General features: G+C 36.6%; 1 protein-coding gene across 2 annotated transcripts; it reads left to right on the top strand.

Moving 5' to 3' along the window:
- The first annotated feature begins 9053 nt into the window (after positions 1 to 9053).
- On the top strand, positions 9054 to 14484 carry LOC121989725 (FGGY carbohydrate kinase domain-containing protein-like). 2 transcript variants are annotated; one of them, XM_042543935.1, is made up of 15 exons: positions 9054 to 9264; positions 9434 to 9513; positions 9598 to 9715; positions 9807 to 9985; positions 10962 to 11044; positions 11147 to 11331; positions 11653 to 11714; positions 11888 to 11996; positions 12107 to 12226; positions 12353 to 12472; positions 12635 to 12755; positions 13074 to 13230; positions 13801 to 13873; positions 13962 to 14089; positions 14167 to 14484. In XM_042543935.1, the coding sequence occupies exons 1-15, from the start codon at positions 9060 to 9062 to the stop codon at positions 14287 to 14289; spliced, it is 1863 nt and encodes a 620-aa protein (XP_042399869.1). In that variant the 5' UTR covers positions 9054 to 9059; the 3' UTR covers positions 14290 to 14484. The 2 variants fall into 2 exon arrangements, with proteins under 2 accessions (XP_042399869.1, XP_042399870.1); XM_042543936.1 differs by having other exon boundaries at positions 9787 to 9985.
- Positions 14485 to 27612: the final 13128 nt, after the last annotated feature.

The following is a 27612-nucleotide window of genomic DNA, read 5'->3' as shown; positions in this document are numbered from 1 at the left end:
AGAAGTGAGAAAACCTTATGGAAAAAAAACAAATGTTAAACACAAATACAATTAATATGACAACACAAAAAGAAATAAAAATGTTACTTGAATGTTGTCAATCAAAAATGAAATGCAGGTTGCAACGTGTTGCAACATAAAAGGCAAGAGAGCACGGGCACAAGCACAAGAGGCTTAAAGAATGAGTGATTGAGTTATTGAGTGATTTCCAAGCTCCGCCTCAAAGCCTTTTTATAGTACTTCCCCGGTCACTTGGAGGCTCTCAGTCGGCAAGGGATATACTGACGTGGTTCGTTATATAACATTAACAAAACTTTTTCTATCGATTGGAAGCCCTCCAGTCGCCAAAAGAGAGTCAAATTTGATCTTGGCACGACTCACTTAGGTTGCTGATAACGTCATCTCCCAGTCGCCTAAAAGCTACTTCGATCGCATCTATCCTTCAGTCGCCCCGATCCGATATGGTCACCTGGACCTTCTGAATTCGCTCGTCAAGAGTTATCACCAACTAACCCCCGGACTGTTGGTCCCTTAAAGGTGATAAGAGGGGGTGAATTGTCCTGCACAAAAAATGAACACCCTTCTCGATCTTTACAGCTTGATTAAAATAAACACTTGCATAAAATGAATTAAGAACCTAAAGAAAGAGGCACAGAGATTTTACTTAATTTGCAATCAGGGAATTGATAATCCAAGACGTTGAAAATCTCATTAAAATCTTTTTCAAACGGAGAAGCCTCTTACAGTAGTCAAATCTCATAATTACAAAGTTAAAATCAAATGGAATCATTTACAAGTGTTGTATTTAGCTTTTGAGATCAGAGCTGTATTTATAGCTCTGATTGGACCGCCTGGAAGGGTTCCAGGCACCTAGACGTGGATAGAATTTTCCTCGTGTCTCATCTGATCGTAACGTACGTTTCGATAAGTTTTTTGGTCCGGGCGCCTGGACCGGGCTAAACCGACCTGCAACCACAGGCTCACACCTAGGGGGGCTTGGCTGCCCTGGGTGATTCGGGCGCCCGGACCAGGGTCAACTTCGAATTGACTTCCTGTCAGGGTCTTCTGCTCCAGCTCCGCTCTTAGTGATTTCGGCCATCTGGAATTAGGCTTACCCGAACCCATTTTCCGTCCTTCTCGAGCAACCTTCCCCTCCAACTTCTCGTCCCTCAGAACCACCGCGCGCTTCCTTCTCGTCCGCCAGCGCACTCCTCCGCAGCGCCTCGTCCATCGGACACACTGAGCCCGTCGACTCTCTCTCGTGCCGTCCTTCTCGCCAGCTGCGTCTTTTGCTCGACTTCCTGTGCTCCTATGCTCCTGCACACTTAGACACAGGGATCAAACCACAATAGGACCTAATTTGACTTGATTGATCACATCAAAACTACTACAGGGTACTTACAATCTCTTCATTTTTGATATGAGCAACCCAAGTTAAGTTAGGGTTAACCAAAAACAAATAATAGAAAACTAGTAAGTACATATTTTGCATTTAAGAACAAAAATGTGCAAAAATTAATGTACCCCTCTTCTAGACTTAATTTCTAGTTCTCCCCCTTTGATCACATTAAAAATGGGGTATTTCATAAAAATAACTTTAAAACAAATTTAAATAAGAGTCTAAGAGATAAAAAAACACTGACTATCATCCAGAAAAGATCAGGAAGTTTAAGTTTTAAAAGAATTTATATTATTTTAAGCAGAAATAAATTCTTTATACATTAAGATATATTTTTAAAAAAATGCTTAAAAATAGTTATTAATCTCAAAAAATCTTGAAATATTTGTTGAGAATGTATAATAGCAAGTAACTTTGCATAAAAGAATAAAATTTCAAAAATTGAATTTTTGAGAGTTTTTAATATTAAAAATTTTCATTTGGATAAATAATTTATAGAAAATTCACTAATGGTCAAAATTTTCAAAAAAAATCTATTAGATAGGAAAAATGATAAAATTCCATAGAAAAATAAATTTTGCAAAAATAACTCTACAAGATATTTTTAAATGGACAAATATAATTTTTATTAAACGATTCATACAAAATAATCTAATGGTCAAAAAAATTTGAAATTTTTTTTATAGATAAGTGATGAAATTCTCTTTCTCAAAGAAATTAAATTCTAATTAATTTCTAACAGATATCATGCAAAGTAATTTATTTGTAAGCAAGAAAAACTTTAAAAAATAAGGCATGCATAACAATTTAACCTAAGCATGATCTTGAAACCCAAAATAGATTCCTTCTACAGATTAATGAAAATTTTTCTTGGAATATATTTTCTTTCTAATTTTTTGATTTGGCCCTTGTGATATCTAAAATACTAATTAAGTCCTGAATAATTTCAAGCTGTTTGAACATGTGAGCAGCAAAATTTTTCAAATTTTTTATTTATATTTTCAGCTTTTCAATTTCACTTTTTATCTTATCGAAATCTTCTAATCAACAAGATATTACTAAGGTTAGTTTTAATTCATTATTTTCCTTTTTATATTTTATATTTTTAATTTCAAATTTATAGGCATTTTTTGACAATATTTTTACGAATTTAAATAATTGGTCGGGAGGTAGAGACTGAACCTGACTTATCTTGTCGATTCTGATGCTCCCCCTGTAGAGATGCTTTCTTCTGATGTTGCTCCCCCTTTATCGATGCTCTCAATGCTCATTGCGGAAGAGCTTGCTTCGTCATCTTCTTGGTGACTTGCCATCAATGCAAGTCTGGCTTGGGCTTCGATCTCCGCTCGCTTGGGTGATTTCAGCCATCCAAAATAGGGTTCTGATACCAATTGCTGGTCCCTTGAAGGCCGACAAGAGGGGGTGAATTACCCTGCAAAAAAAATGAACACCCTTCTCGATCTCCGACTCTGACGATGTTTTATCCCACGTCACTTTTAGATTTTTATGTTTTGACTGGATCAGCTTCTTATTTTTTTAAATTTGGGATAGTTATCTTTGACATGTCCTTCTTCATCGCAATGGTAACATCTTGCCTTTCTTCTTCTTTTATCCTGCACTTGACTAAACTTATTAGTTTTAAATAACTTTTTGAATTTTCTTACCATGAATGTTGTTTCGTCATCGTCAAGGGACGTTTCTGATTCTGGTTCATCCATTTGTGCCTTTAAGGCAATGTTGTGCTTAGGCTCCTTCTTCAGATCTGCGCATTTAGTTTCATGAACTTTAAATGTAGAAAGTAACTCTTCTAAAGTACTTACCTCTAGATCCTTATTGATGTAATATGCATCTACTAAGGATACCCATTCAGAAGTCCTGGGAAAGGTGTTAAGCCCGTACCTTAGCGAATTTCGATTGGTTACCTTTTCTCCGAGATTCATGAGTCCAGTGATAAGTTCCTTGATCCTTGAGTGAAAGTGTGCAACAGTTTCACCTTCTTCTAATTGGAAGTTGCTGATATAGTTCTAGAGCAGATCCCATCTCGCTAGTTTTGCCTCCGAGGTCCCTTCGTGTAGTTCCAAGAATTTCTCCCAGAGTTCCTTGGCTGACTCGTAGGTTCCAATCTAGTTGACTTCTTGAGGTGGTAAATGTTGGAAGCAATCCCAATGGTCCGTGCGACCATGTGTTTTGGTGTTTGGGAAGAGGGTTTAAGTTAGGTTCACCCTTGTATTTGATATGTGTATGTGAGTGTGCAGGTATGCAGGATACACATGTGACTCAGGTTGATGCCTTCGGGTCCGGTGAAAGATGGAGCATCCAAGGGACCGTGGACAAGGCAGCGAGGACAAGGGCCGAGGGAAGCGACTTCGAGGCATACGCGAAGGATGACATTGGGGACGAGCCGCGGGCTTGAATGCATCCGAGGGACGAGAGCCAAAGGAAGTAGGCTTGAAGGCAAGAGGTCAAGACTGCAAAGAAGCGTCAAGTGAGTCATAAGGGTGAGGGTACGAGTGCATGAGAGATTGCACTCGGAGTAAAATCCTAGTTTTAGGGTTTTACTGTAGTAGTAATGTAGCGTTACTGTAGCAGTCGACTGATGCAGTCGACCGGGCAGTCGATTGGGAGCGAACAGAATGCTTCTGTTCGTTCTGTCAGTGTGGAGCAGTCGACTGCTAGTTTTATCAGTCGACTGGTATCGAGCCATTGGGATGTAATGGTCGAATTTTCACAGAGGGCAGTCGACTGGTAAGCGGGGTTTTCAACCCGCGACCTATATAACCAAGGCTTGGAAGCTTGGTTATCCCTGACGAAATTAGTGGTGGTAATTAAACCCTAATTAGTAGTCTACTAGTCTCAAGAGTCTTGGCTGGTGTTGTGGTGAGATTTCTCCACCCACAAGGAGCGACTTGAGATAGTCGGAGTTTGTCGAGGGCTAATCCACCGACGGATCTGGATCGTCCACCTCAAGGACACACCGTGGAGTAGGAGCTCTAATCTCCGAACCACGTTAAACGAACGTGTTAGCGGTTTGCATTTCCTTTCTTAGTTTTAGTCTTTAGCTTGTTTGTTGTTTGTATTTCCGTTGCATAAGCTAACAAGTGTAGGAAGCAAGGATTTGGGGGTGCCATCTATCCAACCCCCCTTCAAGCCGGCCTCCGATCCCCCTACAGTAAAACGCTAAGTAGATGAAACTTTGCTTTGTCATTTGCTACGAAGTCGACTTGCTTCTTTTTCGTCCATTGGTATTCTTCTTTACCCTCTGGTGCTACAAAATTAAATTTCATAATTAGTAGTAAATCAAAATATGTTTTAAAGAATATCTCCATCTTTTTCTTCCAGTTTGTGATTTCCCCCTCGAACTTCGGTGGATCGATGCTCGGTCCAGCCATCTCTTATGTTTCGATTGGGGGTTAGTCCTCTCGAAGCGTTCTGGCTCTAATACCACTTGTTGATCCCTTGAAGGCCGGCAAGAGGGGATAAATTACCCTGCATAAAAAATAAACACCCTTCTCGATCTTTACAGCTTGATTAAAATAAACACTTGCATAAAATTAATTAAGAAACTAATTAAAAAAGAGAAAGAGACACAGAGATTTTACTTAGTTTACAATCAGGGGATTGCTAATCCAAGACGTTGAAAAGCTCACTAAAGTCTCCTTCAGGCGGAGAGAAGCTTCTTACAGTAGTCAAAGCTCACAATTACAAAACTAAACTCAAACAGAATCGTTTACAAGTGTTGTATTTAGCTTCTAAGATCAGGGCGCCTGAAAGGGTTCCAGGCACCTGGACGTGGATAGAATTTTATCCGTGTCTCACTAGATCATAGCGCGCGTTTTGATAAGTTTTCTGGTCCGAACACCTGGACTGGGTTGAACCGACCCATGACTGAGGGCTCACACCCGGGGCGCCTTAGCTGCCCCGGGTGATCTAGGTGCCCGGACCAAGTCTGGGAGTCCGTACCAGGGTCAACTCTGAGTCGACTTCCTGTCCGGATCTTTTGCTCTAGCTCCGCTCCAGGTGATTTCGCCCATCCGGAATAAGGCTCACTCGAATCCATTTTCCGGCCTTCTCGAGCAACTTTCTATTCCGGCTTCTCGTCTCTCAGAACTGTCGCGTGCTTCCTTCTCATCTGTCAGTGTATTCTTCCACAGCGCCTCGTCCCTCGAACGCACCGAGCCCGTCGACTCTCTCTCTCCGTGCCGTCCTTCTCGCTAGCTGCATCTTTTGCTTGGCTTTCTGTGCTCCTAAGCTCCTATACACTTAGACACAAGGATCAAACCACAACAGGATTTAACTTGACTTAGTTGATTACATCAAAACTACCATGGGGTACTTACACGGACTCCCTCCGACCACCTAAACAATCAAACCTTGCTTCCCTATAGTGGTTACATTTAATGGATAAACAATGTAAATAGGGGCGTAACCAAGATCTAAATTTACTTCGGGCTGACCGTCAAAGTTATACTCTTCGATTCTTCTTCGAATCAAATTCATTAATTATTATATATTATCAATTTTTTTCAACCAACTCCATTATATAGATGACCATAAAATCTGCTAAAAACTCTTCTTCTATCTTGTTACAAAAAGCTATTTCAATATGTTTTATAACTGAAAATGCTCGTTTAGTTGTTGTTGTAGAAACAAGAAGAGTTAAAACAAGGCGAATTAATATGTCAATTAAATAAATATATTAGATTTAATGAATAAGTAAATGATATAATTATAATATATAAACTATAACAAATGAAAAAAATTAGTAGTTGACTCATAGAAATAATATCAAGCAGGGATATTAATAGTAGTTGACTCGTAGAGATAATATAAAAAAATTACGATGATGGTCGCACAAATATCGCATGCTATTTGAGAGAAGGGATGTCACAATTGTACTCATTGAGTCCTTGTTGGACGCCTATACCGGATATGAATACGAAATATCAAGTGAAGGATAACTTAAAGATATTCAAGAAATATAGAGATTATACAGTTGAGAAAGGAGGTTGAACGAAATCCATTTCAAAGATGAACGGATCTATTCGAACTTAGTGAAGGAAAATGACAAAGAGGATTGAAACTAGAATCTTTCACGCCTATGGCTCTGCGGCTGCGATGAGGCGGCAGTGTCAGTTGCTCCTGTAGCATGCGACAAAAACATCATGTGGGTGGTACTGATAAAGTGCTGAAAATGTTTTGATTTAATTAAAGTTCAAGCAACGTGCCTGCTCTAGAACTTTAATTAAACCAATTCAAATAGGAAAAAAGTTACTGGAACTTTGATAGGGAAAAAAAATTAAAAGGGAATTAACATGATGATGGGGCTATAAAATTTTTTTAGTTTATTTTTTAAATGGGTGGGGCTGAAGCCCACCCTAACCTAAGGGTGGCTCTGCCCTTGAATGTAAAGTTACTCACACTTATGTTGGGTCTTGATGTTCATCCTCAGCTAACTCATTTAGACTAACTTGTCAACCTACAACTCCCAACTGATTTCACTTGGACTTGTTTGCCAAGTTTCGGCTCTCAGTATACTCCACTTGGTCTTGTCCCTCAAGCCTTCAGCTCCTAGTTTACTTCATTTGTACTTGATTCGCCTAACACCCAGCTAGAACTTTCTTACTTGGTTCTAACCATGACTTTGCTCATGCTTAACTCCCAATTAGATTTTCAATTGCCTAGTTCAACTGGGACTTAGTCATTGTCAAGCTCCCAACCAGGACTTCACCACTTGTCAAATAATTTGTACATGCACACTTGACACAAATTATTAGATCACACCTCACCTAACTTTAATTTTAATCATACATCACAACTCTAGGTTAAATGTTATGCTCTCAGTATCAACAAGACCGCTTGATCCGATTGATGTATCCGAAATAGATGATCGTGATGATATCATATGAGTATGACTACCAAGTTTTCAATAATTTGGTGCTAAAACTTGACTCAAGCCATACTTTTGCTTAAACAAAAGAGAGCAATTCAATTCTAAACAAGTAGTTTGTAGGCATAAAACTCATTGATTGCCATCTTCTTTATATGATCGCAAACTGAAATGTTCAGATATTGCTTTTTGGAATTTTCTGAAGTTCCGATTATCCTCGTGAAACATGAATTGTGATACTTTTGATAATTCATTACTTTTACTGCATCATCAAGAAATTTAACATTCTTCATTAACTAATCACAAGCGGAATGGAAATTACTGATACTGATGGTTTAAATCATGATAAGAGCATCTGCAATGCAGATGTTAATAGGATACTATAATATCACTGTGATGTTAAAAGCATTGTGGAGGGATGTTAAACACCTCTCCATTTAAACACGTTCAAAGTTTTGAATGCATTTAAGTAAACACGGGGTGGGTGGTTGGCCCGCCCAGGTGTATATTTTTTTAAATTTTATTTATTAAAAAGTTATAAATTTTAAAATTTAAAATTGAATAAATAATAATAATAATTTAAATAATTTAAAATATATTTATTTAATATGATGTAATTTTAAAATGAGTGAGTAGGTTATGGAACTTATAAATAATGAATGTTAATATTAAAAGGAATATGGGTGAAAAGAAGGATATTATAATAAATATGTGACAGTGGACCCTATACTTTTTGATAAGATGGTGAGTATTATAACGATGATGTACTGTGAATCTTTAACAAAGATGATTATACTAATCTCATATGCTCCTTACAATACGTCTCTAAGTTATATGAAAAAAGATAAATTATAGAGTTAATTTATAAATGACTGTCAAATGATTAGAGGATAAGAATATTTTTTCCCCAAATGCATGTCAATTGGGTACCCTGATTGCTTGAATCATATTCAAACAGTTTGTGAATTACCACAACCAAAATAGTTCATTGCTGATGGAATCATTGTGGTTCAAAGTTCAAACTATAATAAAATTTGGTTTTTCCTCTTGTTTTGGATCATTCGTTCACTTTTTAAAATCGCCCTTAATAATTTTAAAATTACTCTTCCTGATCGAGCATTCTCTCAAATTTCCTCCTCTTCCCTCACCACCACCACCAACTCTGACATTCAGAGTTCGTCGACGGGGAACAACAGCAACCGACGCAGGACGCCGTGGAAGAAGCGGATGAGTGCACTGCCATGCACACCGCCGATTCCTGTAGAAAAATCGCCGGAATAATTCCTGCCCCAGGCGAAGAGGAAGATAGACGGCGACGGAGGCTTCCGCTTCTTTGCCGCCACCGGCGACCTCGCCGCCGACTTCCTCCCGGCGGTCTTGCTGTCGAAAATAATTGAATTTATTTGCAAAAATGAGAGTTAAATTCAATTTATTTAATTTGAAAAAATATCTCACAATAAAATTATTTTTTTGGTTGAAAATTATCTAGAATTGAAAATACATAAATAAATGGAAAAATCAAAAAAAAATTTTGGAGGAGAAAAATAAATGCGAACGTAGCATATACGGTTACCATCTGGTATATGTTTTTAAACTACCCAGTCAGAGATCCTTGGAACACTCGTGGGGTCGCGTCAAATCCTTCGCTAATAATCGAGGGCTATTTTTGGGTACGCAATGGGAGAGTTGTCAGAGATTGGCATCAGATTAAGGGCAGCATTAAGGTTAATTAATTATTTTTTTCATAGCTAATTAATCTCCGGATCGAGATTAATGAGAGTAGAAGAAGAAGAGGCTAAGGCGAAAGCGATGGTTCCAGCGCGGCGGACGCGGTACTCTTCTTTGGCATCCGAGGCGACGCCGCTCCTCTCTCGCTCTGCCTCACTCCCTGCCGAGATGAGCTCCTCCTCCCACGCAACCGGCGGCCGTCGCACTGTCTTCCTCGGCGTCGACGTCGGAACCGGCAGCGCCCGCGCCGGTATTAAATTTTCGCCTTTTTATTTTCATTTTAATTTTTTTCTCCAATCGATTGGGGCGTTGTGGTCGATTTGTTCTTCATGGTGCTATTTATCCATCTTTTGGGTGGCTTTTGCGACTTGCTTTGCGTCCCATCCACTCAAAGATGGTTCTTTTTATCTCGATGTCAGGACTTTTTGATGAGAAAGGTAGACTGATTGGTTCGGCCAGCAGCCCAATACAAATATGGAAGGAAAAAGATTGCATTGAGGTTGTGAACTAACAACAGATTACGGCTTTACTTCTCGTTTGTTTATTCATTTCTTTGGATAACATTATCTATTTCTCGTATTAGCAATCCTCGACAGATATCTGGCATGCTGTGTGTAGTGCTGTGAGAGCAGCGTGCACTCTGGCTAATGTTGGTCCCCAAGAAGTTACTGGTCTAGGATTTGCAGCTACCTGTTCCCTTGGTAACCTTTTCCGCAAAATAAATTTTTTATCGAAGGTGATTTCAAATTATGATTTTTGTAATTTATTTCAGATTTCGGGTGTCTTTTACAGTCGCTGTTGATTCAGATGGATCCCCTGTTTCAGTTTCATTGTCTGGTGATGCTAGACGAAATATCATTGTGTGGATGGATCACAGGGCTGTGAGTCAGGCTGAGCGAATTAATGCTTGCAAGTCAACTGTGTTGCAGTATTGTGGTGGTTCTTTGTCACCTGAGATGCAAGCGCCCAAGGTACTCAAATTTTCCTCAACGAGCTCGAGTTTTTAGCTGACAATTTTTTCATCAAATAAAAAGGCTAAGTTTTTCTTGAAAATCAGCATGGCTATCATTCATCAGGAGCTAATAGTTAAACGTGATGCCAGATGGTTGGAGTGTTGCAAATGATTTTTGTGAGGTTCACATAAAGGAATGGAAACTTACCATGGACCAATGCTACCAATTTGTTCCAAAGTAGTAACCATACAAACTTCATAAGGAATCATGCACCTATCATCTCATTTTCACTTAGAGATGCTTACACATATGATATCAGCACAAATTTGCCAAATTATGGTGTCTTAATATTGGACAACTTCTACAAGTGTAATTCTGCTGCAGCTGCATGAAAGTATTCTTGTGGTTTGTGTGTACCCTCCTTTGTTATTGTTTGTTGCCTCATTGTCATATGTTATTTATTTTCTTCTCCATAATATACTTCTCATCGTCATTATTAGTTCATCTTGCTCCAAGACGCATTTTCTAGTTAAGAATTGGCCCTTGAAACTTAACAAAAAACTATCAACTTCATGGTAATACTTACTCTAGATTCTGCAGTTTAAACCTCTGATATTACATGCACTTCTTTGCTACTGGTTTGGATCATGAGTTTGTAGTTTCAGTTTAACAATTGCTTAGCCATGAGTATGAGAACCAATGCTCTTGAAAACACCAACATAGACGATGATAACTTATTTCATTCATAAGGGTGGTGTAATATGATTTGGCATAGCCAATTCAGTAGACAACAAGGTACAATCAATTTCTGGAACTTGTTTTTCTGCATCTCTTTTAGTATGAAGGGTCATGGATTAAATGATTGGTAAATATTTGCATTGTTCTTAACTCAATGTATGACATTGTTTTGTATTTGCATATGTCTTTGTATTCATTTATTGAACTATTTATCTATAAGTAAACTGATACATACTAATGCAACATAACTATGCAGCTATTGTGGGTAAAAGAGAATTTGCAAGAATCTTGGTCTTTGGTATGTAGATGGATGGATTTAAGTGACTGGTTATCATTCAGGTATGTCAAATAATTTTATCTGCTTTATAGAGACTGTTTTATTTGGAATTACTTTGAAATTTTATTTGAATCTTTAATGTTGTCCTCATCATTGGATGTTAGGGCAACAGGAGATGACACTCGTAGTCTGTGTACAACTGTCTGCAAGTGGACATACCTTGGTCATGCACACCTGGAGCTTGCTAAGGAAAAGGATACACTTAGCATGGAGGCGTGTGGATGGGATGATGATTTTTGGGAGGAAATTGGTCTGGGGGATCTCTTAGATGGGAATCATGGAAAAATTGGTAAACAATCTTAGGCAACCAGATTTTATTTGATATTTGTTTTTTTGGTTTGAGGATTAATTTTCATATTCTGAACATCATGGAAACAAGATTTAATAGAACAAAATCCTATGGAAGTGCAATCAATGTAAACAATAAGTCCAGCTTCAGACATTCAGTTGCTCTTGTTGCTAGATTGCGTACTTATTGACCAATTGTCTTGACCATAATATAGGAGACAAAGTGAATGTTTCTACACCTTATTATAACTAAAGATCTAATTATAGCTATTTTGATTTACCTTTCTTCTTTTCTTCCAACATGTAATTTTCCTGGTTACAGGTCGAAGTGTTGCTTTTCCTGGCTATCCATTGGGTTCTGGTTTGACACCAACTGCTGCAAAGGTAAGAAGCTAGAAAATGATGAAATCATGGATTCAATCACAACTGTTCACTCAAGATATATGTGTAATAAGAGAAAGAAATTATCCATATCTTGTTTCTTGTAAAACCATTCTCTTCTGGAGTGCATTGTCTTCATTTTTTCTCTCTAAATATTCTCTCTATTTATGTTTCAGGAGCTAGGCCTATTGGCAGGGACTCCTGTTGGAACAGCACTTATTGATGCTCATGCTGGTGGTGTTGGAACTATGGAGAGTGTATCTGAAATAGAGTCTAAACATCAAGGTGCACTTGGAAAGTTCTAGTTCATTTCTATCATAATATGTTATAATAGAGTTTTCTTTTTTCGAATTGTTGGAGTTGTGGATATTATTCAGATTGAAACTGTGTTTCAGTTGCTGATGAGGAGGCAATTTGTCATCGAATGGTCTTAGTTTGTGGGACATCTACTTGCCACATGGCTGTTTCTTGCAACAAATTGTTTATCCCCGGAGTCTGGGGTCCATTTTGGTCTGGTATATCTTTTCACCTTTGGTCTCGATATGTCTTCCTTTTTGGTTCTGTATGCAAATTCTCTTTCCTATTCCATTTTACGACTTTTTCTAACTAATGTGTTGCGGCAATTATTTTACTTGTTGCAGCAATGATGCCTGGTTATTGGCTAACTGAAGGTGGGCAAAGTGCAACTGGCGCCCTTCTCGATCACATAGTCGGGAACCATCCTGCTGCTCCACTTATTGCCAACCGGGCTGCTTCCCAAAGTATGTTTTCAATTCGGCATCTTCAAAAATTGTCATTATGATTCATAGCAATTCATCAATACTGGTGCACACTGAAAATGCCTGTAGATATAGTTGTTTGCATTGGAATATAAACCACTAAAATGAGTTTGATACTGACACTAGATTTTTCAAATTGAATAGGTGTTTCCATTTATGAAATATTGAACAAGATTTTGGAGTCCATGATGCAAGAAAGAAAAGCGCCGTTTCTGTCTGCCCTGACAGAAGACATACATGTTCTTCCTGATTTTCATGGAAACAGGTAAGAATACAAAGAATATACTGTCATTCTGTTGATTTGTTGATTCTGGTTGTTCGAAGAAAAAAAGTTATAACTCATGAAAGTATAATGCCTTTTCACTACACGAAGCACTTAGAGTGGTTTAGTCTTTTGTTTCTCATCTTATTGATGCAAGCCAAAAAATGAGTTATGTACCCACATGATCAAATGTCTATGTTCTACAAATTTATTGTATAGCTATTTATTGTATGTAACAATCTTAGCTATTCTCTGTGAAGTTGCTAATTTGTATTTTACCTGTCTAACCATGTCTCTGTATCCAAATGTAACCATGATCAGGTCGCCCATTGCTGACCCCAAATCAAAAGGAATGATTTGTGGCTTGACCCTTGATACGAGTGAAAAACAGTTGGCACTTCTGTACCTAGCGACAATCCAGGGCATAGCATATGGCACTCGGCACATCGTGGAGCACTGCAATTCTCAAGGGCACAAGGCAAGTCATTCGCTTCTTTTATTTAGTGTACATATTTAGGGTTACAAGATTTGTCGAACATAGCATAATTGCCTCTATGACACTTTTAATAGCTACTTTCTATAAACACTAGTATGTGTTTCCAATTATAGCAATTGGATTGCCTATGCTCATGAGGACATTGTGTTATGACTTACACTGTCATTGCCGTCCTAAGTACGATTTGAGAAAATTGACCTTTAGGGCTTTACCTACTCTTTGATTGCTTGTATTCATGGTTAGGTCGATACAAGGCCTTCGGTTGTGTTAAACACATTAGTTTAACTCATTTGTTAGTCTAAGACTCCTAACATGGTTAAAAAACTGACTTGATAGCTTCCATGAAGAAGTTGCACGAAACGATCAGAATGGCACAAAACCTTAAACCCTGCTACTTCCTCTGTGCCCCTAAATGTTCTTCAACCAAGCATTTTATTGTGTTGATCTTTATGTTTTGAAGATATCCTCTCTCGTTCAAGAAGCTTCAACTACTCTTACAAAGACAAGCATCTGCTGAGCTAACTAATGACCTGGATCCTTTTGCAACTGCAGATTGATACACTTCTTGCTTGTGGCGGTCTCTCCAAAAACCCTCTGTATGTTCAAGAACATGCAGATATCGTAGGTAAGCTCAATTCCAGTATCTCTTCTCTCCTATCCTCTTGTACATCTCATCCATAAGAAATCACAATGTATGATTGCCAAACTGGCAGACTGCCAAATCGTTCTTCCAAGAGAAAGTGAGACAGTGCTTCTAGGTGCTGCCATTTTAGGTGCTGTTGCAGCCAAGAAATACACTGGCCTTCATGAAGCTATGAGAGCACTAAGTGCAGCTGGTCAGGTACACTAAATGCAGCCCTTATCCTTTCTTTTTTGAGTTGGGTATATTCAAAAACTTGTTTATGCTATGATTTGCAGGTTATACATGCATCCAAGGAGGAGAAGCTGAAGAAATACCACGAGGCGAAGTATCGAATCTTCAAGTCTCTTTATGAACAGCAGCTGTTGCAGAGGTCCATCATGATGCAAGCACTGCAATGAATGAAGCCGACAAGCTGCAGTTCCAGGTGCTCCTCCTTTCCTTTTCTTTCCTTTACTTCTGTGTAATTGTAAAGCTGGTGATGCAGAGTTAGCATAATTGTTTTTATTTTTCTGGAAAAAGTTGAAAATTGTTCTTCAAACTGTGTTTGATATTTGCAATTTGCCTCTGGAACAATTGAAATCTCCATTTTATCAGTTTGGTTTCTGGAATTTTTCTCTTTTATTTTTCAAAATTGAAAGTAAAAAATAAAAAATATTTTAAAATTGAAATTGCATTCCCGATGTCCTCTCTTCCGAACTTATGTTGGTGCAATTAGTTAAAAGAAATTATAATTGTTTGTATATAAATTTTTTTATTTTACCTTGGAGATATATATATAATATTCTTAATTAAATATTTATTTTTTAATCTAGTTCAATTTATAAAACAAATTTTTTAAAATGTTTTTTTTTTAAATTCAAGGTGGCAAAAGACGACTACAGTCGTCCTCAGTGCCTCCATCAATCTGTCTCAGAATTAATATGGAGGAGTAAATTAATTTTTAGATCTCATGATAACAACATCTCATGTGTTAGTTACTAGATAGGATGGGTTGGATCGTCAAAAACTTATCATATGATATGACATGAAAGGTCAAGCTAATCCAAGTGGATTAGAAAAGTCAATCCACGAGCCTGTAACCCGTAAAAAAAACCTGTAATCCGTAAAAAAAATATAGAAAATTTTAAATTTAAGTTGTGACTTAGTAAGGTCAAAGTCCACAAATTTATTGAGTTTTCTATGTAAATTTTAAATTTTTAAAAATTTATTTTTTACTAATCATGTGAGCTAACCGAAGCCTATCATAGATCGACCTAGGTAGGTTGTGCGAGTCTGTCTAGATCCCATGAATCCTATCTAAATTGATAGTATAGAATATTTATCAAAATTGATTAAAAAAAATATATGAATGCTAAAATTCAATGGCAAGTTAGTTTGTGTAATTGAAATTTCTGCTATTCATATCCAAATTAATAAAATAACCAAGAAATCTACCACCCTCTAATAATCCCCATCGTTGGCAACTAAGGTCGGTCGTCACTGTCGATTGCCTTCGCTCCACTGTATTCACTGCCTACTGTCGACTGCCTTCGCTCCACTGTATTCACTGCCTTCGCTCCACTGTATTCAATTAAGGATAGCTCCATTGCTAGCCATATGTCATGCAATTCCTTAATAAAAGGAGTAAGTATTTTCTCATAAGCTGGTTGAAGTGTACTAAAAGAAGATTTTATTTCATGACCGGTCATTAAATAGTGACCAAATAAAATTTTGATTGTAAATTAGTGACCGATTAAATATCAGTGGCTAATATAAAGAATGAAAATAATTGTCTCTAATTTATGACTGAAAATTTAAAATTAATTTTGTCACTAAGTTAATAACCGATTATAAAATTCATCATTGAATTAATGACCGACTTTAAGTCGGTAATTAAGTAGCACCGCCTTTAAAGTAAGTGGCTATAACGATAGAAAATTTATTCGGTCATTGTATTAACAACCAATTGTAAAATTCATCGTTAAATTAACTATTGGATTTAAAATTTATTGATAATTAACAATCGACTTTAAAATGGGCATTTCTCCATGGGAGTTGGTATTATGAGTTTCCTTGAATTAAAAAAATCCAGAATCAAAAATTTTCCAAAATTTATGATAGCTTATAGTTCGCCAAAGCAGTATCTTTAAAAGCTAAAACTATGATTTGTGACAATTCCCAAAGTGATTTAGTCTTTTGTTTGTTATCTTATTGATGCAAACCACACAAAGAGGTTGATTATGCGCCCACGATCAAATGCCAATGTTCTACAAATCTATTGTATAGCTATTTATTGCAAGGTTTAGCTATTCTCTGTGAAGTTGCTAATCAAATTTTTGTTTCATCTGTCTAACCATGTCTCTGGATCCAAATGTAACCATGATCAGGTCGCCCATTGCTAACTCCAAATAAAAAGGAATGGTTTGTGGCTTGACCCTTGATACGAGCGAAAACCAGTTGGCACTTATGTGCCTAGCAACAATCAGTTGGCACTTCTTTTATTCAGTGTACATATTTAGGATTGCAAGATTTGTGGAAGATAGCACAATTGCCTCCTCTATGAAGCTTTTAATAGCTACTTTCACTTGTACGTGTTACCAATTGGCAATTGGACCATGCTATTTTATTGTGTTTATCTTTATCTTTTGAAGATATCCTCGCTCCTTCAAGAAGCTCCAACTCCTCTTACAAAGACAAGCACTTGTTAACTAATGACCTGGATCAAAAATAAAGAAATAAATTATTCGAATTATGTTTTTTTTAAAATTTTTTTTTAAAAGAAACTGATTATTTTAGTTCAACTTCATAACCCCTGAATATTTTTCTTGGAGGATTTTCTTCACTTCATTATGTATGTATATATATATATATATATATCCACTTAAAAAATCAGAAAGTTAAGACTTAACATGTTATATGTCATTTAATCAAATAACAAAAAGGGATGATAAGTCAGATTATAACTCAGTAGGAAGTAGCCCATAATGAAGTAGTCCAAGTCCAATCCTCTAGACTGGAATGTTTGTGGTGAAAAGTTAGAACATATATAGCTCAAGTAGTGCCAATTATCATAGTTCTTGTCGTTCAAGTCTAAGAGATATATGGTTCTGGTGAGACCAGACAAGTGAAGCGCTTACTTAGCTTGGATAAAACTAAGAAGATAAGAAGGGGGATCGAGGAATAGCCCTAGCTAGACTCAAGTAGCTACCTCCTAATAGTGGAGACGGTAGCATGAGGTCAATGGTGGTGACACCCGGCTGATTAGAAATGTAAATGGAAAAGAGGTGGAAAGGAAGAGAAATAAAGTTTCATTGTGAGTGAGACTTTAGTCCCGCATTATGAGTTTTGAGACATATTAGTTGGTTATATTGATTCACTTGCATTGATAATGTGAATAAATATATTGGACCAATCGGGGAGCAAACGGTATAATCTTCTCATATATAAGAAGATTGTGATTATAAGAAAAAAACTTCCACCTACATTCCCTCTCCATAGCACTGAGCATCTCGAAGCACCTAGGTATAAAATGGAACTTCATGCTAGAGAAAGCATGAATAACATTATGAATATTATGACCTAATATTTGTATAAAAATTAACTAAAATAGTTGAATCAATAAAATAACACAGCAGGAATAAATATAACAGATTCAATCCAATATATTTAGATCAGTATAAATATGTAAAAGATTTAATTAAGATTAAACATGCAAGTAGTTGGCTAATTAAATTAAAAGTACAGACACACATAACAATTTAAAAAAAAATATGTTTTTTTTTAAAATTTATTTTACGTATAGAAAAAGAATTTAAAAAATTAAGAACAAATACAATAATTAAGACAATACAAACAAATAAAAATATTACTTTAAGTGTTGTCATAGATAATGAAATGTAGTTACAACGTGTCGCAATACAGAAAGTGAGAGTACTGTAGCACGAACACAAGAGATTGAGAGTAGTCATGAATGAATTATTTTCAAGCTTTACCTCGAAGAACTTTATATAGTATTTCTTTGATCACTTGAAATTTTCCCGGTCGTCTATATAAGTGTTGATGTAGTTATAACTTTTATTCTATAGATAACGTTAATGAAATTATCCGGTCGACGGTAAGACCTACAGTCGTCTATAGAAGAGTTAACTCTGACCCGATTCGTTCGGGTCTCATCATTTCTTGGTTATCTGCAAACTTTTACGATTGCTCCTGTTGCTCTAACCCAACGACGGTCGCTGTGGTCAGCCATGGGATGTGGATTCGTCAACGATAATGCAGACGCTCCTTTCCCCGGATTTTGTGGTCTTGTGATTTCTTTCCAAATTTTCCTTAATAATCCTTGGTTTTTTCCCTCAAATTCCAAATCAGTGATTTTTTAGATTTTTTTTTTATAAAATTAAAACCGCAAGTAATATCGTATTTATATGAAAAATTTCCGTTTTAGAAAACCAATCAGTAATCGATTTATTAGATTGAAAGGATCAACATTAAAGAAACAAATTATTCCAATTATGTTTCTTAAAAAACTGATTATTTTAATTCAACTTCGTAACGCCTCGATGATTTTAATTATTATTTAAAAAGATAAACATATTAACTTATAAATAAATATTACTGGATAAACTACTGATCAAGACTTTTAGAGAATCCTCCTCACATGGATTGAATAAAAGACTAAGATCAGTCGAAATAACTGAAGGTAAGGCTTGAAATCTATCTTCTACAGTAGTTGTGGTAAAAAGGTAATTCGTTTGTCCCCAACGTCTCTATCAATCTATCCCTAGGTCAATACGGAAGAGTTAAATCACATGGCTACTAGCCCAGACAAATCTTCTATACTATAGTGTTATTATAGGGAGTGATGGTACCTGGATTATTTATCGAGCGCACTTGGTATCTTAGATTCATTGAATATGTCCGCGAACTCTACGGCTTGAATGTCATATCTAAAAGAATTCATATATCTCTATATTGATATGATATTATTCATTTTGAATCTAAGTTCTTATGATTTTACTTTTAACTTTACCCAAAATATCTTATTCCAATAAAAATATCTTTAAAAATATCTTTATCCTTTTAAACTCATGATCTTTTCTATGTCATTCCAACATAGGACTTGATTGTATTCATAATAATTATCTCCTCAAACGAAGGACCATCATTATTCTCATAGTTCGGGTCTCCCCGTAAGTATCTGATCATCTTGACCTGCTCCGGGCCTCATTACAAACATCCGGTCACCCTAACCTGCTTCGGGCCTCACCGCAAGCATTCGACCATCTTGACCTGCTTCAGGCCTTCGCAAGCATTCGCATCTGGTTACTCTTGATTTGTTTCGGACTTCCCCATAAGCATATGGTCACCCTAACTTGCTTTGGGTCTCCCCGTAAGTATCTGATCACCTTGACAAGCTCCGGGCCTATCCAGCAAGCATCCGATCACACTGTCCTGCTCCGGGCCTTCCCACGAGGATTCGGTCATTTTGACCTACTTTGGGTCTCCCCTTAAGCATCTTGTCACCCTGTCCTACTCTAGGTCATTTCGCAAGCATCCAGGCACCCTGACTTGCTCTGGACCTCCTTGCAAGTATCTGTATTTATCATCCTGACCTGCTTTAGGTTTTCCCCACAATCATCCGGTCACTCTGACCAACTCTGGGTTTCCCCGCAAGCATCCGCATACGATCGTCCTGATCTACTCTAGGTCTTTCCCGTAAGTATTTGGTCACTTTAATCTACTCTGGGTATTACTGCAAGCATCTGATCACCCATACTTACTCCGTGCCTCTCCGCAAGTATCCGGTCATCCTGACTTGCTCCGCCCTCCCCCCCCTCGGCACAAGAATCTGATTACCTTGACCTACTTCGGGCCTCCCCACAACTTCGTTCAAGGTCACCGCATATGACATTTGGTCTGGACATGGGTCGGTCACCATTTGTTGTGTCTAAAAGAATTCACATATCATTATAATAGTATAATATTGTCTATTTTGGGCTTAAACCCTCATAATTTTGCTTTTAAGCTATACTCAAAATGTCTTATACTAATGGAGATATCTTCATCCTTTTAAACTCATAATCTTTTCTATGTCTTTCCAATATGAGACTTTGATTGTATTCTCAATAATCCTTCTCTCAAACGAATGACCATTATTATTCTTATGGTCCGAACCTCCTCATAAGCATTTTGTCACTCTGCCTTGCTCCGGACCTCCTCGTAAGCATCCGATCTCCCTGATCTACTTCGGGCCTCCCCTCAACTTTGTTTAAGGTTACCCCACATGACATCCGATCAAGACCATGCTCTAATACCATTCATTGGGACCGAAAGAATTCACATATATCTACAATGGTATGATATTGTTGGTTGCTACTCGGAAAGCCTAGAGGTTCCACTGTACAAAAATTTTGTACAAAGGTCTGAACCTTTTCCTAGCTACCATGTGTTCTTTTAAATTAAATTTTGGATCGCCTGCGGAACTTAACACGTTTGATCCAAAACTTAATCTATTCGTTCTTTTAGGTTTTGACTTGGGTCTCCTGCGAAACTTAACACGTTCAACCCAAATCACCTTAAGTTATTAATTCCATTAAATATTAATTTCCATAATTGGTTCCCAGTACTGACGTGGCGAGGCACATGACCTTCTTGGATATGGGAGCAACCACCACCGACTAGACAAAACCTTTTATGGAAAGCTAATATTTAATTTCCTAAAATAACTTTAGGTTAACCGAAAAGAACAATCAAATCACAAGGAAAAAGAAAACAAAAGAACACAACATCGAAAAACATATTCGAAATACTAGAATCGCATGCCTCTTGTATTTGGTATTATTTCCAAAAATAACTAGTATGATGCGGAAAGAAAAATTACTAGTTATACCTTTTAGAAAGACCTCTTGATCTTCTACCGTATTCCTCTTCTAACCTCGGACATTGTGTGGGCAACGATCTTCCGAGATGAGAAACCACCAAAGCACCTTCTTCTCCTTTCTTCAAGTTTCGGCCAAGCACTATGCTTCCAAGAGATGAAGATCTTTTTCCACCAATCAAGCTCCAAGGGATGTAAGCTTTCTCTCCTTCTTCTCCAAGCTAAAATCCGGCCACCACTTGATCTTCAATGAGGAAGAGAGGTCCGGCCACAAGATGGAGAGAAGAGAAAGGAAGGAGGCCGGCCACACCAAGGAAGAAAAGAGAGAGAAAATAATAGAGGTTGTTCACCATGAAGCCTTCTCTACCCCCTCTTTTATAATCCTTGGTCTTGGCAAATAAGGAAATTTAATTAAAAACTTCCTTAATTCTTTTGTCATGAAAAGGAAAATTTTATTTTAATTAAAATAATTTTTCTTCTTACTTAAACATGGCCGGCCACTTATTTCCTCAAATCAAGGAGAGTTTTAATTAAACAAGAATTAAAACTTCCTAATTTGTTTCCAGAAATTTATAAAAATTTCTCCAATAATTTTATCCCTTCATGATTGGTTTATAAAAAGGAAATTTAATAAATTAAAATCTTTCTTTTAAACACGTGGATAAAAAGAAAGTTATCTCTAAAAATTAAAATCTCTTTCAATCTACAAATAAGGAAAGATATCAAATCTTTTGTAGAAAATTATAAAAGAGAATATTTAATTTTTAAACTATCTTTTAAATCATGAATATGTTTAAAAAGGAAAGTTTTCTTAAAATTTAAAATCCTCCTTTAATCAACAAATAAGGAAAGATTTCAAATTTTAAACTCTCTTTTAATCATGTAGATGATTTACAAATAAGGAAAGTTTTTACCAAAAATTAAAACCATCCTTTTAAACTACAAATAAGGAAAGAGATTAATCTCTTCTCTTAATCTTTTATAGAAAGTTATAAAAGGAAATTTTAATTTTTTAACTCTCTTTTAAAATCATGATATCCACATAAGAAATAATTTTAATAAAAATCCTTTTTAATATTCTAGTGGCCGACCACCTAAGCTTGGGACCCAAGCTTTGGCCGGCCACCTACATGGCTCATCCACTTGGACTTGGCCGGCCCTAGCTTGGGTTCCAAGCTAGCTTGGGTTCCAAGCTAGCTTGGCCGGCCCCATTGGATGGGTAAGAAGGTGGGTATGCGGTGGGTATAAATCTCTATATACTAGAGGCTACGATAGGGACCGAGAGGAGGAATTGGTTTTGGTCTCCCGATGAAATTAAGCATCCCGTGTTCGCCCCGAACACACAACTTAATTTCATCAATAATAATTCATTCCACTAAAGAACTATTATTGAACTACCGCACCAATCCCAAATTATATTTTGGGCTCCTTCTTATTATGAGTGTGTTAGTCTCCCTGTGTTTAAGATAACAAATGTCCACTAATTAAGTAAGTTACTGACAACTCATTTAATTAATATCTAGCTCCAAGAGTAGTACCACTCAACTTCATCGTCATGTCGGACTAAATCCACCTGCAGGGTTTAACATGACAATCCTTATGAGCTCCTCTTGGGGACATTCTCAACCTAGATCACTAGGACACAGTTTCCTTCTATAATCAACAACACACACTATAAGTGATATCATTTCCCAACTTATCGGGCTTATTGATTCATCGAACTAAATCTCACCCATTGATAAATTAAAGAAATAAATATCAAATATATGTGCTTGTTATTATATTAGGATTAAGAGCACACACTTCCATAATAACCGAGGTCTTTGTTTCTTTATAAAGTCAGTATAAAAGAAACCACCTCAAATGGTCCTACTCAATACACTCTGAGTGTACTAGTGTAATTATACAGTCAAGATAAACTGATACCTAATTACACTACGACCTTCCAATGGTTTGTTCCTTTCCATTATGGTCGTGAGCTACTGTTTATAATTTATAAGATACTGATAACATGATCCTCTGTATGTGACACCACACACCATGTTATCTACAATATAAATTAATTGAACAACTACATTTATCATAAATGTAGACATTTGACCAACGTGATTCTTATTTCTAGATAAATGTTTATACCAAAAGCTAGGCTTTTAGTATACACTCTAACAATCTCCCACTTATACTAAAAGACTAAGCTGTCATATCTGCTGCCATACATCTGATTCCCAATCCTTCAACATGTCCATCAAAAGCTCTCGCCTTAAGGACCTTAGTGAAAAGATCTATAGGTCATCATCTGATGCATTCTAGGCAGCAACAACTTCTCCTCGTTTATACGATTTCTCGTATTGGGTGGTACTTGCGCTCTATTGTGTTTACTTGCCTTTATAGACTTATGGTTTCTTCGAGCTCGCACCAATATTATTACAATAAATTGTAATAATCTTTGGACAAACCAGAAATCATATCTAAGTCTATCTTGAGGTTATTGAGTCATTCAGCTTTTATGGCTACCTCAGAGGCCTGCCATATACTAAACTTCTATGGTGGAGTCCAGAAAAACACCTATGCTTATCGCTCTTCCATAGTTATGACTTTACCTCCTAAAGTAAACACAAAACCCCGAGGTTGACTTATTATTGTCCCTATCCGATTGGAAGTCAAAATCCATGCAACCCACAAGGACCAAAATAACTGCCTTGTAAACTAGCATATAATCTCTAGTGCATCTAGGGTACTTCAATATATGCTTTACTGCAGTCCACTGTCCTTGTCCAGAGTTACTTTGATATCTGCCAACTATGCCCTTGGCAAAACAGATTTCTTATCTCGTGCATAGCATTCATTAGGCTTCCGACAGCCGAAGCATAAAGAACTGCCTTTATTTCCTTTATCTCCTTTAATGTCTACAGAGACATATCTTTAGATAAAGTTACTCCATCCTGAAAAGGTAAGAAAACTTTCTTGGAGTTTTGCATGCTTTAAAACGAGCAAGGATTTTTCCGATGTATGAAGCTTGGGATAAGTAAAATATTCTTTTCTTGCGATCCCTTATTACTTTGATCTCAAGAATATATACATTCTCCCAAGTCCTTTATATCTAATTGTTTAGACAACCATACCCTTACTTCTGACAACATTTTGATATTGTTTCCAACTACCAAAAATGTTATCTACGTATAGTACAAGAAATACCACCACGCTTCCATCACACCTTTTGTATACACAAGACTTATCCGGTTACTAAATAAATCCATAGGTCTGAATTACTTTGATAAACCGGATGTTCCAAGACCTTGAAGCTTTGCCTCAGTCCATAGACTGATTGAGCTTTACACAAGATGCTCTTAACCCTTTGCAATGAACCCTTCTGGTTGCTTTATATGGATGCTTTCTTCAAGACTTCCATTAAGGAATGCTGTCTTGACATCCACTTGCCAAATAGATAAAAGAATCCGGATAGACTTAAGCATGGCTACCAGTGAAAAAAGTTTCCTTTTTCATCAGGCCTTGCTTTGAAGGTTTCAACCTTCCTGTCTATCCCTCTTTTCCTATTATAGACCTTTTACACCCAAAGGCTTTTACACCACTTGGTGGTTCTATAAGCTTCCAGATTTTATTAGAATACATATATTCTAATTTTATTATTCATTACTCTTTGCCAAGATGCTGCATATTTATCTTGGAGTGCTTCGTCATTTGTCCGGAGATCAGGTTTATGTCCTTCAGGGATCGAGTCCAAAAACTCTCCCAAAACATGAACCTATTTACCCTCCCACTGTGACAAGACACTTTATGCAATTGTGTATCATTTGTGATACGTGTTGCAGTTTTCTTGTGGTATCTCATCTTGTACAGTTGGTACTAGGTTAGACATGTCCTTTATTATTTCCTTAAGAACAAATTTACTTATGAGCACGTGGTTCATTATATAGTCCTTTTCTAAAAATCAGTCATTGATGCCAACAATGACCTTCTGATTTTTAAGACTATAAACCTACTTTTGTTTATCTAGGATAACAAACAAGTGAACTCCTATCCAACTTATCATTGTCTCTTTTTAACATATGTGCTGGATTACCCGAATCCGAATATGCTTCAAAATAGGTTTTCACCTATTCAGCAATTCTATATGAGTAGAGAGTTCTAACTTGGAAGGTACTATGTTCACTTTCGTTTTCAGAGTTTATCCTTAAAACAAATTTGGTAATTTTCTGAATAACTCATCATCTATCTAATTATTCCATAAGAGTCCTTTACCTTCTTTCTACTACACCATTCTGTTGGGGTGTACCAGATGCAGTTAGTTGGGATTGAAATCCAACTTCTGATAAGTGACTCCTAAAATCTCTCAAGAGGTACTTGCCACTACGATCTTCCATAGTGACTTTTTACTTTAACATTTCTCCGCATCAACCTTGTACTCTTTGAACTAATCAAAGTACTTAGTCTTTGGTACATTAAGTAAATTTATTTGTATCTTGAATAGTTGTCTATTAAATGGACAAAATATTCAATACTACCTCTTGTCTGGATAGTCATAGGATCACACAAATCAGAATGAACCGTTTTCAACATATCTTTGACTCCATACCCCTTGGACTTAAAAGCTTCTTGGTTATTTTCCTTCCAAATAAGACTCGTAGGTTGGAAAGATTTCCACTACCAATGAACCCAAAAGTTCATCAGCTACCAATGAATCCTACTCAAGTATAACCTAGCTTTAGATGCCAAAGATATAATTGGTTCATTTCCGAAGGTTGCTTTCTCTTAAAATTAGAAGATGTGTTACTAATTTCCATTTGTTGCATCGTGGGAGTTATTGGATTATAAATTGTCAACCATCATACCAGAATAGATAACTTTCCTATTTTTCTTGATAACAACTTTGTTATCAAAATAGACATAATATCTATAATAGTTTAGAAACTGAAATCAGGTTCTTTCTAAACTTGGTACGTAAAGACAATTACTTAAAATCCATATTTTATTCTTATCAAAGGATAAACATCTCCCACTGCAACAGTTACCACTTTTACAGTAGTGCCCATGTGGACGGTGATTTACCTTTCATTTAGTTGTCGGGTTTCCTGGAACCCTGCAATGAATTGCAGACATGATTAATGGCATCTTGTATCTACACTCCAGGTTCTGGTAGATAACACCACTAGACATGTTTCAACTAATGAATTAAATACACCTAAATTGTTCTTAGTTCTAAGAAGACAGTCTACCTTAATGTCCAAGTCCTATTTCCAATCATTACAATTGGGACTACTAAGTCTTTTTCTATAGTATGACTACTAGGGATTGACAAACATTCTAAGAATCACAAAAACATTTGGTCAAGATCAACTCCTTAAAATCTCCATGAATTTTGTGTATACAAAATCGAAGAGGAGATTTTATTCATTAATTTTATTATCTCGTCAACTTTACTTTATGACGAATAAAATTAATAGTTGATCTGTCTTTGATCAAATATTTGGTCAAAACTCTTTGAATTTAAAATAACATTGATTCCTCAAACAATATTATTTAAATTTACCAACACCTCAAACACCGTGAATTTTGCATGCCACGTTAGTGTGGACGTATACAAATTCAACATTTGTAAAAGGAGGGTTTTACCCATTAACTATCTTGTCAACGTATCTTTATGACAAATAAAATTATCTCAAACACCGTTAATTTTGTATGCCACGTTAGTGTGGACGTATACAAAATCAATCATTTGTAAGAGGGGTTTTAACCCTTTAATTTTATTATCTTGTCAACCTAGTTTTATGACAAATTAATAGTTGGTTTCATTTGGTCACACAAATAATAGCAGTGACTCCGATGGGGAGGATACTATTAGATGTGTCTAAGTGTATACTATTACTTGACACTAAGTCCATTAATAAGATTATGCCCCTTCCGTTGGGGAAGATCACACGCTCTTAATTAACTTCCTATAGTCATCCAAAAATGGAAGTCTGTTCTAGTGATCCACAAACAAGCTCATCCGTTATGGAGGAAGGCACTCAGAGCCAACGCGCAAGCTTGTTTGCATCACTTACAAACCAGTAATGGAGACCATGGGATTTACTTAAAAATCCCTCTCCCACTTAGTTATTTATAAATGAGGAATTTTAACTATGCTAGCCTACTAAATATGTAAACCAACATGCACACACAGCACAATATAAAAACAATAAATAGAAAATCTAATTTTCAACTATTATGGCTTTTATCTCTAGTTGTCCTCCGTGTGTTGTCATCCCAAGCTGCTGCCATATTTGGCCACCGCCACCGGGTCTAGCTGTCGCATCCATCTTGCTCCTAGTTCAGACGCGCTGGTCCTTAGAAGGTTCCACGCTTTGCAAGATTAGATTCGCGACATAAATAGAATTTACATTTTGATCCTATATTCCATAAAAGGAATGTACATGTATCTAGATCAAAATAAAATCCTAATAAAACTAAATACGACTCCTGCTGTATTTTATAATACAATCATGCACACAATAAAATGCCCTTGACATGTCCAAGGGTCCAATCACACACATAATAACTATAAGCCATAATAGTTGGATCCTGATCCACAAAGTTAGCACATCCTACTATTAACCCGCCTAAATTATGTATGACATGTGCATAATTAAACTAATACCAAATACACAGAGGCAAAACCCTAGCTCGATACCAATTGTTGGTTGCTACTCGGAAAGCCTAGAGGTTCCACTGCATAAAAATTTTGTACAAAGGTCTGAACCTTTTCCTAGCTACCATGTGTTCTTTTAAATTAAATTTTGGATCGCTCATGAACTTAACACGTTTGATCCAAAACTTAATCTATTCGTTCTTTTAGGTTTTGACTTGG

This window comes from Zingiber officinale, chromosome 6B, assembly GCF_018446385.1.
Source record: "Zingiber officinale cultivar Zhangliang chromosome 6B, Zo_v1.1, whole genome shotgun sequence".
Classification (NCBI taxonomy): domain Eukaryota; kingdom Viridiplantae; phylum Streptophyta; class Magnoliopsida; order Zingiberales; family Zingiberaceae; genus Zingiber; species Zingiber officinale.
This window is presented reverse-complemented; position numbering and strand designations above follow the sequence as displayed.

Bases quoted from the DNA above. Each gene is read 5' to 3' on its own strand.
- LOC121989725 (XM_042543935.1), top strand. From the start codon at position 9,060: ATGAGAGTAGAAGAAGAAGAGGCTAAGGCGAAAGCGATGGTTCCAGCG. The intron at 13,231-13,800 runs GCAAGTCATTCG...TTGCAACTGCAG, and splicing joins GCAATTCTCAAGGGCACAAG to ATTGATACACTTCTTGCTTG. The intron at 13,874-13,961 runs GTAAGCTCAATT...CCAAACTGGCAG, and splicing joins AGAACATGCAGATATCGTAG to ACTGCCAAATCGTTCTTCCA.